The sequence below is a fragment of the Crocodylus porosus genome, unplaced genomic scaffold, assembly GCF_001723895.1.
Source record: "Crocodylus porosus isolate Cpor-Errol unplaced genomic scaffold, CroPor_comp1, whole genome shotgun sequence".
In the NCBI taxonomy this organism is placed as follows: Eukaryota; Metazoa; Chordata; order Crocodylia; family Crocodylidae; genus Crocodylus; species Crocodylus porosus.
The window spans coordinates 182,385,681-182,398,712 of NW_017728886.1; the positions used below are offsets into that span (position 1 = coordinate 182,385,681).

Here is a 13,032-nt window from a genome sequence, read left to right on the forward strand (position 1 = left end):
CTCTTTTGGAGGCTGAACAGGTTCAGGTCCCGTAGCCTCTCCTCATAGGGCCTGCCCTGCTGTCCCCTGATCATATGAGTGGCCCTCCTCTGGACCCTCTCCATGCTGTCGACATCCCTCTTGAAGTGTGGCGCCCAGAACTGGATGCAGTACTCCAACTGCGAAGGGTGACTGTGCCCGAAAGCTTGTTAAGCACTTTTTCTCCAACTACTCAGTTGGTCTAATAAAAGATATCACATCTACCCAAAGAATCTTGCTTGCCTTAAATAACTAAGGCATTGCATTTGTAGGAAGCTGAAAATATTTACTCAGTTTCAGGGGTGGATCCAATAGGGCTGAGGGAGTTAACACTATTTCTATATATTCATAGATTTCATAGACGTTAGGACTGGAAGGGACCTCAGAAGAATAGTGTTAACACTGTTAGGTGTACAAACATGATTTCCAAGATAAATGTAGAGATTTCAAAGAGGTATCTGTAGTATTAAAGCCATTCTGACCTGCTGTGGTCTTTCTGAATTCCCTGTAACATAAAAATTGCTGCATTATTTTTCTGTAGTAAAAAAAAGAACTTGCATTTTTGGAGGGGTGCCTTAAGTCTAACGAGGGTACCTTGTGCCTAAAAAGGTTGAGAACCACTGATGTAAAACATTAAGTACATTTCTTGCCAAGATGTTCTTGTGTGAAGAGAAAGTTAGGGATATACATTTTCTTAAGAAGTGAACTTCTAAATTTAAAACATAGAAAATGATAGGGAAATTGTGAAGTTCTGACCCTTGCCAGTTATTTGACATAACTATAAGATGAGCTTTTCTACACAGTTTGTACTGCTATAGGTGTCATCATTCAAAAAGGATCCTGTTTTCACTCAACAATAAAACATAGGACATGTAATTTTATTTTAGGAAAATGTCTTTGGATTGCACTGTAGCGAATGCAAGACTGGAACCTTTGCTCTCCAAGCTAGTAACCCTGTAGGATGCACTCCTTGCTTCTGTTTTGGGATGTCAGAATTCTGTTCAGAATTAGAAAACCATGCCAGAATTCCAGTAAGTAAAGCAATTCAAACTTTTGCATACAATTTTCTGGTACACCTCTGTTGACACACTGGCTTTAATGGAGTTTCATAGCTTTGTTGATAAGAATTGAGTATGGTCTACTGACCTGTTTGCAAAATGTGTGGGGGCGAGCATGGAAAAGGGACATTTTAAAAGAGTAGCAGTGAATGTGAACATAACTTTTTCATTTCTTAAAACACATTCTTCATGTCTGACAAAAAAAAAAAAGATAATTATAAAATAAGTTTCTCAGTTTTTTTAATAAGTATGTTGTTTTAGTCCTCTAAAACAGCATTTAGTGTGCTGAAGCTGAAACTGCTTCCAAGATATTATGTTTAGCTAGAGTAATATTGTAGAGTGGTTGTTATTTTTGGTATTGTAGGTAACCCTGACTCCAGATCAGTCCATTCTTCATGTGGTTTCTCAAAGTAATCTCACAGGAACAAAAGAAGGTGTATTTTCTCAGTTTCATGATGTTTTATTGGATGCTGCAACAGTCAGACAGCACTTGAATACAGAACCATTTTACTGGAGGTTGCCAGATCAGTTCCAGGGAGACCAAGTAAGTGAATTGAGATAAAAACTGGAATAGTTTATACATTATAACTTTCTCATCTTATCCTGATTACATTTTTTTTTTTTTGTGTTGAATCCTCCGTTGTAAGTTAAGAATTATACCTTTTTGAACTTGGAGTTGCACTTGCAGCATATACAATTTACCTATTCATGTCATACAACTCGTAAGGTTTTTCTTGTATCTTAAATTTGTGGATACCAATATTTCATCCATGTGTTATTTTTCAGGGACAGTAAAAAGGAAGAAACATCACTGAAAAATAACCTGAAAGAGACTTTAACCCTGACATTTAGTATAGTTAATAGACTGTATGAATGGTAATGCTTAGAAGTTGAATAAAAATGCACTGCACTCCTTGAGAAGACAGAAGCCTTACAGACACATAAGATTGCTTTCTGAAAAAGAGTATTTAATCTTGATGCAAAGATTTCTGATTTTAGGTCTATTTTTAAGTTTTATTGCAAATTCTTCAAAAACTGGCAGTTCTGCAGTCTTTTCATAGGAGTGAAATATTTTCAACCAGTAACCTTGGAGAAAATAAATGTAATACTTTATCATCCAAACAGCTCATGGCTTATGGAGGAAAACTGAAGTACACAGTTGCTTTTTATGCTTTGGATGGCTTTGGCACCTCAAATTTTGAACCACAGATTCTGATAAAGGGAGGTCACACCAGTAAATTAGTCATCTATGTGGATATCCCTGCTCCAGAAAACGGAGTGAGACATCACCAGGAAGTAGAAATAAAAGAGGTGAGCTTAGATATTTGAATGGAAGAGGGGAAATAAAGCTCAGTAAAAACAATAAAAATACTTTAATTAAAATGCATCTGGGATTGGCAGGCGGAAGTGACTGACTGCTGTCATTTTATGGAAATAAATGAACTGGGAATTAAACTTAAATTTAGTTGCCTCATTTGAAAATGCAGAAGCTGATGCTGAAACGGTGGGGAGATTTTGAAAATTAACGAATACATGAAATGCGCTTGAACTTAGCTATCCTTGGCCAACTCTCACAGTTTTTAGTGGCATTGTTTTGAGCTCAGCCAAAATGTCATCTTTTGAAATTGACCTTTATTCTTTATTTAATTAGGAAGGCGCTGGGATGCTATAACAAAGTCAGAGAGTAGAAATGAATAGCTTGTTTCATTCTCTAGGAACTTCAAGTGGCTATTTTGAAGGACTGGTGTAGTCAAGTCCTTGAATGAGCTGTATTCCTTTTTATTGGAGACAGATCACTGTGATGTAGTGACTATATTTTCCCAGGAGAGATTATTGTCTTTCAATAAATATGTAGCTTTGAACACACATTCCTTAATTTATTTTAATTGTGTTCCCTCTAGCATTTCTGGAAATACTTTAACTCTGTGTCTGACCAACCTGTCTCACACTCTGACTTCATGTCAGTGCTTAGCAATGTTGAGTATGTCCTCATCAAAGCATCGTATGGTCAAGGATTACAGCAAAGCAGGTAAAGAATCCTTTGGACTAATATATTTCATTACATTGACTTGAATTTATCTTGGGAATAGTTATAAACCGAGATGGCATTACAGGCTTAATTCTAATGAGAGAAATATCATATATTTGAGTATTACCCTGATTCCTTGGAATACAGTGCAAACCCACCTAATAGTTTGAATGGAAAAAGACTCCCTTAAATCTCTTCCATCTTCTGAGAAGTGCTAAGGGCGTCTGCTGCTCTGAAAATGTTCATAAAAGGAGTACAATGACTTGCCTGCTAAATCACTGTCTTGTATGGCAGACATCAGATGGGCTTGCATATTTCTCCTATAAAGTTTCCTGTCATCCTCTTACAGTTTTTGGATTACTCACTGCAGTATCCTTACTTTTAATTCTGAAATTGAAACAAAACCTAGTGACCTTCATTAAAAATAAATAAAATGTGTTTAATATATGAAATTGCATTTTGGGGATCATCATACATCTGTGAGGCAAGGATAAAAGAGTCCCAACCCAGCATATTGATATTTTACATCCATTTCTTACTCACTTTCAATAAATTTAGATGACTATACAAGTTGAGATGATATTTCATCATGTGGTAGTGATGGACCTTAACCAGGGCACCATATCTAGATACCCTCAAGTTTGAAGAAATGTCTATGTGCATAAGATCCTACTTTGTAGACAGATCAAACTAAAATCTCTTATCCAGACCACCAAGTTGATCCAAGTCTGGGGATCAGCTTTACTTGCTGTTGATATTTGTGTTGTGTTATTCTCCTCTGAATATGTTTTATAGAATTGCAAATATCTCAATGGAAATAGGAATGAAGGTTGAGGACATACATTTGGGCATAGAGAGAGCACATCTCATAGAGCAATGTGAATGTCCACCTGGCTATGCTGGATTCTCATGTCAGGTATACAGCCACTTAGTAAACAAAACACCTTTCCGTGCCTTTCATTTCTGATAAAACATCTTATAGTTCCTTAAAAGATTTGAAAAACTGGCTTCATGTATAAAGCCTTACTTATTTCTTATGCACTATTTCATGTCCTCCTATATCTATAGAGCTGTGCTCCTGGATACTACAGGAAAAAACATGCAGACCTGAATGTAAAAGAGCCACGTCCTTTGTTAATGCCGTGTATACCATGTCAGTGCAACAACCATAGTGAGATCTGTGACCTGGAAACAGGAAAATGTGTGGTATGTACAGTTAGTTCCATTAGTATGGTAATTTTTCAGAGCATCTAACGTTAATCGTTGATGAGCTCAAGAAATATTTTCTATGAAGCTGCTGTAGTGTTAGAGTGATGATGTAGCCACAATGGTCCAGGAATTATGCAAGAGGCAAGGATTTTTTGGGGGGCAGTGTCTTTTAATGGACCAACTGCTTGGTTGGAATAAGCTTTTGATAGTAGGACATTCTTCATCAAATCTTAGGAGGCTGTGACAACTCCAGTGAAAAACAGTTATTCAAAAATTTTTAGAAGTTACAGATTTAAAACAGGAAAACATCTAAGCAAAGGTATACTGACTGTTCCATCAGCAAAATTACCATGGGTGTGTACAGAAGTGCTTTGTGCGTGTTTCGCAGCCCTGTAATTTAGATCTCTTTTTATAGTAGTATGAAGTTACAGCATTCTTAAACATGACATAAATGCAGTGTTTGGGAGGAGGAAGGGGGATCTGAACCTCACTGCACTTTCCAGGCTAGGAAGCAGGGGGTGCTTTAAAGCCTCCTGGGGAGGTTATTAGAAGTTATTTGAAATGCTGTAGGTTGTTAAAGTGCTGTAAATACAGCACTTCAAATTGAATACCTCATTTAACAAGGGTTAATTTAAAGTGCTGTACCCATTTTTAAAATGCTATAATGCTGTGCACTTCTGTTAAGTCATGTCCATAAAGCGCTTTTAATGGCAAAAAAACCCTTCTGTCAACACCCCATGTGTCTTAGAGTTTGACCAAGGTTAGAACACAAGTAGCAACACAAGCTACATCCTACCCCAGAAATTGTAGGCTAGATGAGAACTGGTTTGACTTGCAATGAAATAAAGAATTTATCTACACTGCTACCTAGGGATGACCATAGGGCTATTTTCAAATCCCTATAGGATGATTCTGTGATGAAAACAACTCTTTAACAGCTTATGCTTACTTTAAAGTATCCTTTCCACTGCTGTAGAAGGGTCAGACAATCTTTTGAAAGAACTGAAGTTTTATCCATTGCTTTTCAGATGATTACTGTTTGCTTTTTCAAGCTAGCATACTTTCTTTCATTTAGATGTTAAATTCACAGTTTAAGTAATGTTTCTTGGTATCCCTCAGGCTTGTGCCTGAGCACCTCTTTCTTTGCCAGGCCTCTCCTACAGCATAAATCTGAAGGCATATTTAAGGCTCCCCATCTCATTCTGTTGTTTTTACCATTTATAGATCTGAACTCTGTTACTCCTATAAATGTCAGGAATTCTTACCCTAAATCTTGTTATGAGGCTATATAAAAGTAACCCTGCTGTAAGATCAATGTACATTGATTTTGGGTAGAACAAGTTGTTGACAAAAGAGGTACTTGCTACTCCTTTTCTGAATCTTAAGCAAGTCACCTCTTCATAACACATGATCTCCATTAACTTGAGGAACAAAACCCCATAAAGTAGGGGTGTCAAAGATAAGGCCCAGGAACTGGATTCACAGAGCTCTATCATCCAGCCTCTGCTGCTGCCTGGGGGTCTCAAAGTTGACCTGTGGGCAGCATGTGGAGCATGGTAGATAGTCCAGCACACATTAGCTCCAGGAGTGGTCATCATGTGCAGCACAGTCCTGGAGCGGTGGAACAGCTGCCCTGTGCAACATTGTCACACAGTCTCAGAGTGGCTATCACATGCAGTGTGACCCTGGCCAGATTAAGCATAATCTGGCCAGAGTAAGACCGCATCGCATGTGGCCTCCACATCATTTGCTCCAGGACCTGCCCCAAATCCATCATGCATGGTCAGTGTACTGCCATCATGCCATTTATCCATCCCACAGCCCTGGATTAGTTTGACACCTCTGCCTTAAGGCCTCTCTGACCTGTTCCCACGCGCAGGGACTTTGATTTACTAGTGTTCACAACTCACAACCGGCCTCTAAAGTTCATATCCACCACCACCAGGTAAATTTGTCGTGGCTAACAAGAAAAGGCATGAATAGCCATCTTTACAGGGGACTAATAAAATACTACCTTTGCAGGCCAGTAATGAATGATTTTTTCATTACAGTTATTGTGATTATTCAGATGTTGTAGTGTTATTTCAAGAAGCTTGTTGAATTTTCCATCACTTGCTTGCCTGCTTCTCCTTACTGTCAGTTTCTGGCCTAATTGAATTCATAGCTGTGTATATCAAAGAGTTTGGAAGATCAGAACAGGAATTAGGTCAGGATGCCTGGCATGGCATCCAGGGAAAATAAAGCATAGCTGAGATCTGCTGATTTTTTTTCAAACACAAATTGATCTTCAACACAAAGTGCTGGCTACCTGCTTGCAACATTAAAGATATCTAGTGAAGATGGAAGATATTTTCCTTTATTGGAGAGAATAGAAAATTGTACTTGTTGTTTTAAACTGTCTGCATTTCTTTGTGTACTAGAACTGCAGAGATAATACAACTGGTGATCACTGTGGTGTTTGTGCCCCAGGCTACTATGGGAAAGTACTTGGATCTGTCCGTGACTGCTCTCTTTGTGCCTGCCCCAGAGCCAACACCATTAGGTAACCAAAAATTTCATTGTGTATTTTATTATTATGCTGCTTCACATGAGCACAACAGCAGCCTGTCATCATCGTATTTCCCCATGTTTAGAAGTTTTTATATCAGCTACTATTTTTACTAGACTTTAGTTAATTTTGGGGCAGAAACTTGTATTCTGAGTTATTCTTGGGAATCTATCGCTTCCTACAAAGAGGACTAAATGGGCCATGGCTAGGGATATCTCAAATTGACAGGATGTGTGTTATTAAGAATATCTGCTTGGCCTCTTCCTTCCATCAACATGGCTCCAGTAAAGCTCTGTTCACAACTTGAGGCTGTTCTTCCACAGCAGAACTTCTAAGGGAGGGTTACAACAAAGAAAATTCTTGCCTTCAGAGACAAAAAATGCTCTGGTGGACAGGTAACCAGACTTTAGAAGTACCATTATGTATGAATGTGGCCCAATCTTAGACTGTTTGAGCGAACCCTCTCTTATATTGGATATATCATATCCATTGTTTACTGTTTTATCCCTCAAGCTGAAATACACAAGCTGACTTTAGGATCCTACACAGTTATCAAATAGCAATGAAATTGTGCATATTTTCAAAATATATAAAAATGTCACAGAAGTAACCTAGAGCACTGCATCACAATTGAGTGGATGACACTGCAAGCTTGCACATTTAGTGCTGGAACTATTATGTGGGTACCTGCCAAGGCTAGTAAAATAGTTATCAGTGCTTGTGTAGTTTGGCATTTGGGTTGTAATTTATCTCTTCTCTTCTCTTCTCTAGCTTTAGTCCCACTTGTGTTCTGAAAGATGTTGATGATTATCATTGCAATGCTTGTCTCACTGGATATGAAGGACAGTACTGTGAGAGGTGAGATTGAATTCCCCATCTGAGAAACTTTTCATTAGAACTGTACATATCTGCATCTTGAATGGAGTATTCAGTTGTCATAAAATGTTTTTACAGTAGCTGGAGTGTCATAGAGTGGTTTGTGGATGACTGTATAAATTATTAATGGTAATTTATTAACGCTCTTCAAAGATCTATGTCAGCTAGTAATAAAAAAGTTTTTTTCACTTTTTTCTGCTAATAGGTATCAAAATAATATGCAGTGTCTTTTTTTTTCCCCTTCAGATGTTCTCTAGGTTATTATGGAGATCCTGAAGCACCTGGTGGCAGCTGTCAGCAGTGTCAGTGCAATCCAGATGGTTCTGTCCACAATAATTGTGATCATATAACTGGAAAGTGCATCTGCAAGCAGGGTGTGGCAGGACAACTCTGTGATGAATGTGAACCAAGATACATCCTTGTGGAAAATGAATGTCTTTGTAGGTGGCTTTTCTTTGTTTCTTCCCAATAGCTTTAGCTACAGTTAAGTGGTATGTATAGAAGTGTAGTTTTCTGAGGTGTTTATGCCGATTGTTTCTATTGTTAAGCTGCTGCAGGATTTTATTCTTCGCGCTGTTGATTTTAACACTGAGCAACAAGTAAAACACTAGTATCTGTTACATAGAATGCATGTCATTTAAATGAGAAAGTAATAATACAGAACATAACATCCAGGTAAGTGATCTTTAACCTATCTTGTACTATGTGATAGATGAGGTTAAGGTTGTGTTTGTTAGTCTGTAATGTCTTTCCATTATGCAACTCCAAGACTTTTCTTGTGTACGCATTTGTATTCATACAATATTGATATGCAGACCTTGCATATTGCTGAAATAGTTCCATTGGAGTTGTCTTGGTCATTTGGGTTCCCTTTAGTGGCTGGTAGCAAAACAAATTATGTAGCTTATAGTACTGTACTTTTACAGTGAACTACTAATTGTGAACTAGATTTTGCCTGCTTTTATGTGAATGGGCCTAGGAAGGGTCAGTGCAGTTTCACTAGAGTAGAATATATTTCAGTTGGCCCAACTCTACTGCCACACCAGTGCAACCACATCCAGTTCAATGGTATTATTTTGTATTGTCACCAATGTAACCTACAGGATCAAACCTGTCAGACACGTACTGGTGGTAAACTGGCATAAGTATGATCAAAGTCAGTCCCTACCTTGTTAAAAACATGATGCAAAATGTACAATATTGTATGCAATCACTGTTTGTAGACCTACCTTCCATATAAAGTAAATGTTTGTCATATGCCAATCCAAGTTTTTTTTTTCTTTTCAATGAATGCCTTGTCTTACTAATATTTTTTTCAATGTTTTCTTCAGCATGCAATGATGACTGTACAGGTGTCTTATTAGATGACCTGGTTAACCTTGACAAAGCCATATTTTCTGTGAATCTTACTGATGTTGTCCTTGCCGCATATGGGAGATTGTCAGAGTTGGAGAATACAACAAAACAACTGAAGGTGATGTATAAACACACAAATTTAATTATGTTCCAAATTTAAAACTTTGGCTGATTTTTTTATATCACTCATGTATTTCAGTAGTATCACTCTTGATTTTTGATGGCTTCAGAATTGTGCATGGCCTTCTGATGCAAAGAGCTTAAATTCTAATTCTCCCTTAAAGAACAGCGGACTTGTTTTCTTGCTCTGGCCTATTTATGATTGCACTTTAGTTCTGAAAGAAATTCTGTGATGCCCTTAAGGACCTGTCACAGAAGCTGATAAAAATGCATGGGCGTATATATAGAAATATTAATTGTTACTACATATTAGCAAAATGGGATGCAGCCTTTTAGAGATTAAGATTTAAATTGTGTGAAGAGATGCTGGAGAAAAGCATAACAGGATTGGTTCACTGCTACATTTCCATAGTTGTCCTGCTTACTTAGCCTGTACCTATATGCTTGGGGCTGAATTTGACTCTCTAAAATCTGTACTAAGAATCAGTTATTCCAGAGGCACGCAGCCTAACTCTAGTTAAGGGGGAGCTCAACTGTTGCGATTTAACTTGCTTACATAGCATTTCAGAGCGTTGTGGTTCATATATTCACATGCTTGGAACATCACTGCTTTGTGAACTGCATCACAATACTAGAGGGTCACTTGCTATCACTGAAGATTAAGTTCATATGGCTGGATCTCCCTGCTTGCACAAAGGCAAAGTTAAACAGAATTTTTCATGGTTTGTGGTTGCTAAAGTAAGCATGTATCGTGGAAAGCTCCTACTCAGCAATAACTGAACTGAGACATGGTTTAAACTATATGTAACAACTCCATGTTTCTTTGAGGTTTTCTCTTTCCTTTGAGCCCCTAGGATATAATTTTATATATATTGTTGGGGGAATTACCTTATTCGCCTCTCTACTAGCTCAGAATTAATTTTAACCTCCCATTTTAATTGTGCTTTATTTTTTACCTAAAATATATCAAAATATTACATTATGTTAATGTTAAAACTTGTGTAATTACATAATTAGTTTGTATTTGATAATGTTTGTGTTCTTGTAGGAAAGTCAACTTCTGGCATATACATTTTAAAAGTATATTTAGCAATTTCCTGCTAAAATGAAGCCAGGTTTTATGCAAGAATTACATCAGTATCACTTTCCCCTTCTCATATTTTAGAACATAAATCAAATTATGTAGACTAGTTGTCAGTGTGCTGATAAATGTTTAAGGAATGCCAGAAGCTTGTGGGAAAACTCTGTGAGATTGTTGTCCCAGTGGGCAGGTTTAAATGTTATGACCAGCATACAGCTAGCCCTATTTGTGCTATGTCAAAAAATGAAATTGATAATTGCAGAAAAATCATTTGGTAACTTTATGAAAAATAACGGTAGCAATTACTTATCTTTCTCTTTGTCTGGAGTCAGACCTGTGTCTGCCATTCTTCCTCTGGCCAATTTAAAAACTCCCCTCCTTCTGGGATATACAAAAATAAGTCACAGAAAAGCCTAAAACTCTTCCATCCAATCTGTCTCACTGGACCTTGGTCATTCTTTGAAGAGTTCTAAGTTTCTCTCCTTACATTCCCTTTTTCTGGCTTAGAGTCAGGGAGAGTAGATATTACTTTTTTCATATGGAACAGTCCTGGGGCTCTCAACAGTCAGGTTTCTCCACTAGCTCTCACTTGCTTCTTTCTCATCAAGGCTAAATTTCTTCTGCTCTGTTACATTTCCTTAATTCTCTTTCTGGATGTGGATGTCTCTGTAGCTAAAACATCACTCCTACTTCAGCTTATTTACCCAGCCACATAGCCATATGATTATGTATTTTTAAGCTTCTACTACGGTCTTTTATGGCCTTTTCTGAATGCCTTCCTGGGCTTGGCTTGGAGGGATCCAAAGTTCAGCCCTTTGCCATGCACGCTCTTTCTGAACATTAAAGCAGATTTGCCCCTTCTCTGGCCTTTCCCTGCGTAGAGAGAAAAGATTCACAGATCCCCTTGACATGCTACCTTAGCATTCTTTACCATACCCATCAGCTTGGGAACTAGGTCCCTGAAACTCGACTTAGGACTGTGCTGACCCTGTGCTGTGTTAAAAAGGGTCACTATGTCCTGTGAAGAGCACCAGAGTATCTTATGTCTTGCAAACAATGATCAGTTTCTATTTTTCGTGATTCTAGCTACAAAACAATTTACTGTAGGGTCTTACATAGCACTTACTTGGAAATGTAGGTGAAAAGGATTTAGGATGGATTATAAGGGATTCTCTAATACATGTCAAGAATTCAATGCAGGATCTGCCCAGGTATGAATTTTTTCCTTATAAGCAATGTTTTGACCAGGGATGTTATGACATTTCACACCTCTAAGTATCTTTAAAAGAGCAGTGTCTTGTTTAAGCCCTGAACTGAAAAGCCTGCTTGTGATTAGTCTTTTCATTCGTGTATAGAAAACAGACTAGTATATATTGGATTTCAGGCAGAGCAAGTAAGTATTTTATCTCTCCATGTTCTCATCCCAAGTGAAAAGGTATGAGCTAATTCTAATATTGAACTTTATTCTAGTATGAATTTTTGACAGAAATAGTTTTGGAAGCTACAACTTGGGAAGTGCTGGACCCAAACTTCAAGGTCCTCAAAATCTTATGGAATTGTGCAGTCAAATTTTGTCTCATAAGTAGAAAGTAGCATGTTGATGATGGAAGTGTACAACACTTCAGAGTGTCTGTGGCTTGTAAGTGGCAAGGACCAAGGACTAGATTCTGACTCCCTGGACACGCCCCTGTGGTGCCATTGTTACTGTGCCATGCCAGTGGTGCACAGTTATTTTTAGCCACTACATCACCATAACGATGCTCTAGAGCAAGGGAGTGTGTTGCTATGGTGACTTAGCTGCAGCGTCGTGGTTTTTGCCTGCTGATGCTACGTCGCAGTAGTGCGTTGCTATAGCAATGTAGTGTCTTGTGTAGATATGCCTCCTGCTCGACAACCTTTTATACATCTGAGCTGTGAAGGTGATTGAGACCTGCCTTAAAACTAGCCTGAAAAAAATTGCTAGGTGATATAAATTATCCCAAGCATAATGAGCATTTCTGAGTGGGCACGTAGCATGACCAGAGGTACACTGTATTCCAATGATCATTGAATCATAGAAAATTAGGATTAGAAGGGACCTCAGGAGGTCATGTAGTCCAACCCCCTACACAAAATAGGACCATCCCCAACTATATCATCTCAGCTAAGACTTTCTCCAGCTGGGTTTTAAACCTCCAAAGATGAAGATTTGACAGCCTCTCTGGGTAGATTGTTCCCTCCTAGTGACAAGATTTTTCTTAATAACTAACCTATGCTTCCCTTGCTGCAACTTGAGACCATTACTCCTTGTTCTGTCATCTGCCACCAGTGAGAACGGTCTAGCTCTATCCTCTTTGGAACCACCGTTCAGGTAGTTGAAGGCTGCTATTAAATTCCTTCTCAGTCTTCTCTACTCCAGACTAAATAAACCCAATTCCCTCAGCCTCTACTCATAGGTCATTTGCTCCAGCCTCCTAACCGTTTTTGTTGCTGTCTGCTAGACTCCCTCCAATGTACCTAAATCCTTCCTGTAGTAGGGAGCCCAAAACTGGACACAGTACTCCAGATGTAGCCTCACCAGTGCCAAATAAAGGGAAATAATTATTTCCTTTGATCTGCTGGCAACACTCTTATTAATGCAACCCAATATATTGGGAGCCTGGGCAACAAGCAGGACGAGCTCGTCCTCCTGCTCAGTGCAAAGAAATATGATGTCATTGGGATAACGGAGACCTGGTGGGACTCCACCCATGACTGG

General features: G+C 38.4%; 1 protein-coding gene across 1 annotated transcript in view; it reads left to right on the top strand.

Annotated features, from left to right (window-relative positions):
• LAMA1 (laminin subunit alpha 1) overlaps positions 1–13,032 on the top strand; it is a 145,708-nt gene that overhangs the window by 83,747 nt on the left and 48,929 nt on the right. The window contains exons 24-33 of the mRNA XM_019540717.1: positions 906–1,049; positions 1,441–1,620; positions 2,202–2,387; positions 2,978–3,105; positions 3,901–4,021; positions 4,174–4,311; positions 6,735–6,856; positions 7,634–7,720; positions 7,985–8,178; positions 9,070–9,212. Coding sequence (XP_019396262.1) covers positions 906–1,049; positions 1,441–1,620; positions 2,202–2,387; positions 2,978–3,105; positions 3,901–4,021; positions 4,174–4,311; positions 6,735–6,856; positions 7,634–7,720; positions 7,985–8,178; positions 9,070–9,212 — 1,443 coding nt within the window. The remainder of the gene's footprint in view (positions 1–905; positions 1,050–1,440; positions 1,621–2,201; positions 2,388–2,977; positions 3,106–3,900; positions 4,022–4,173; positions 4,312–6,734; positions 6,857–7,633; positions 7,721–7,984; positions 8,179–9,069; positions 9,213–13,032) is intronic.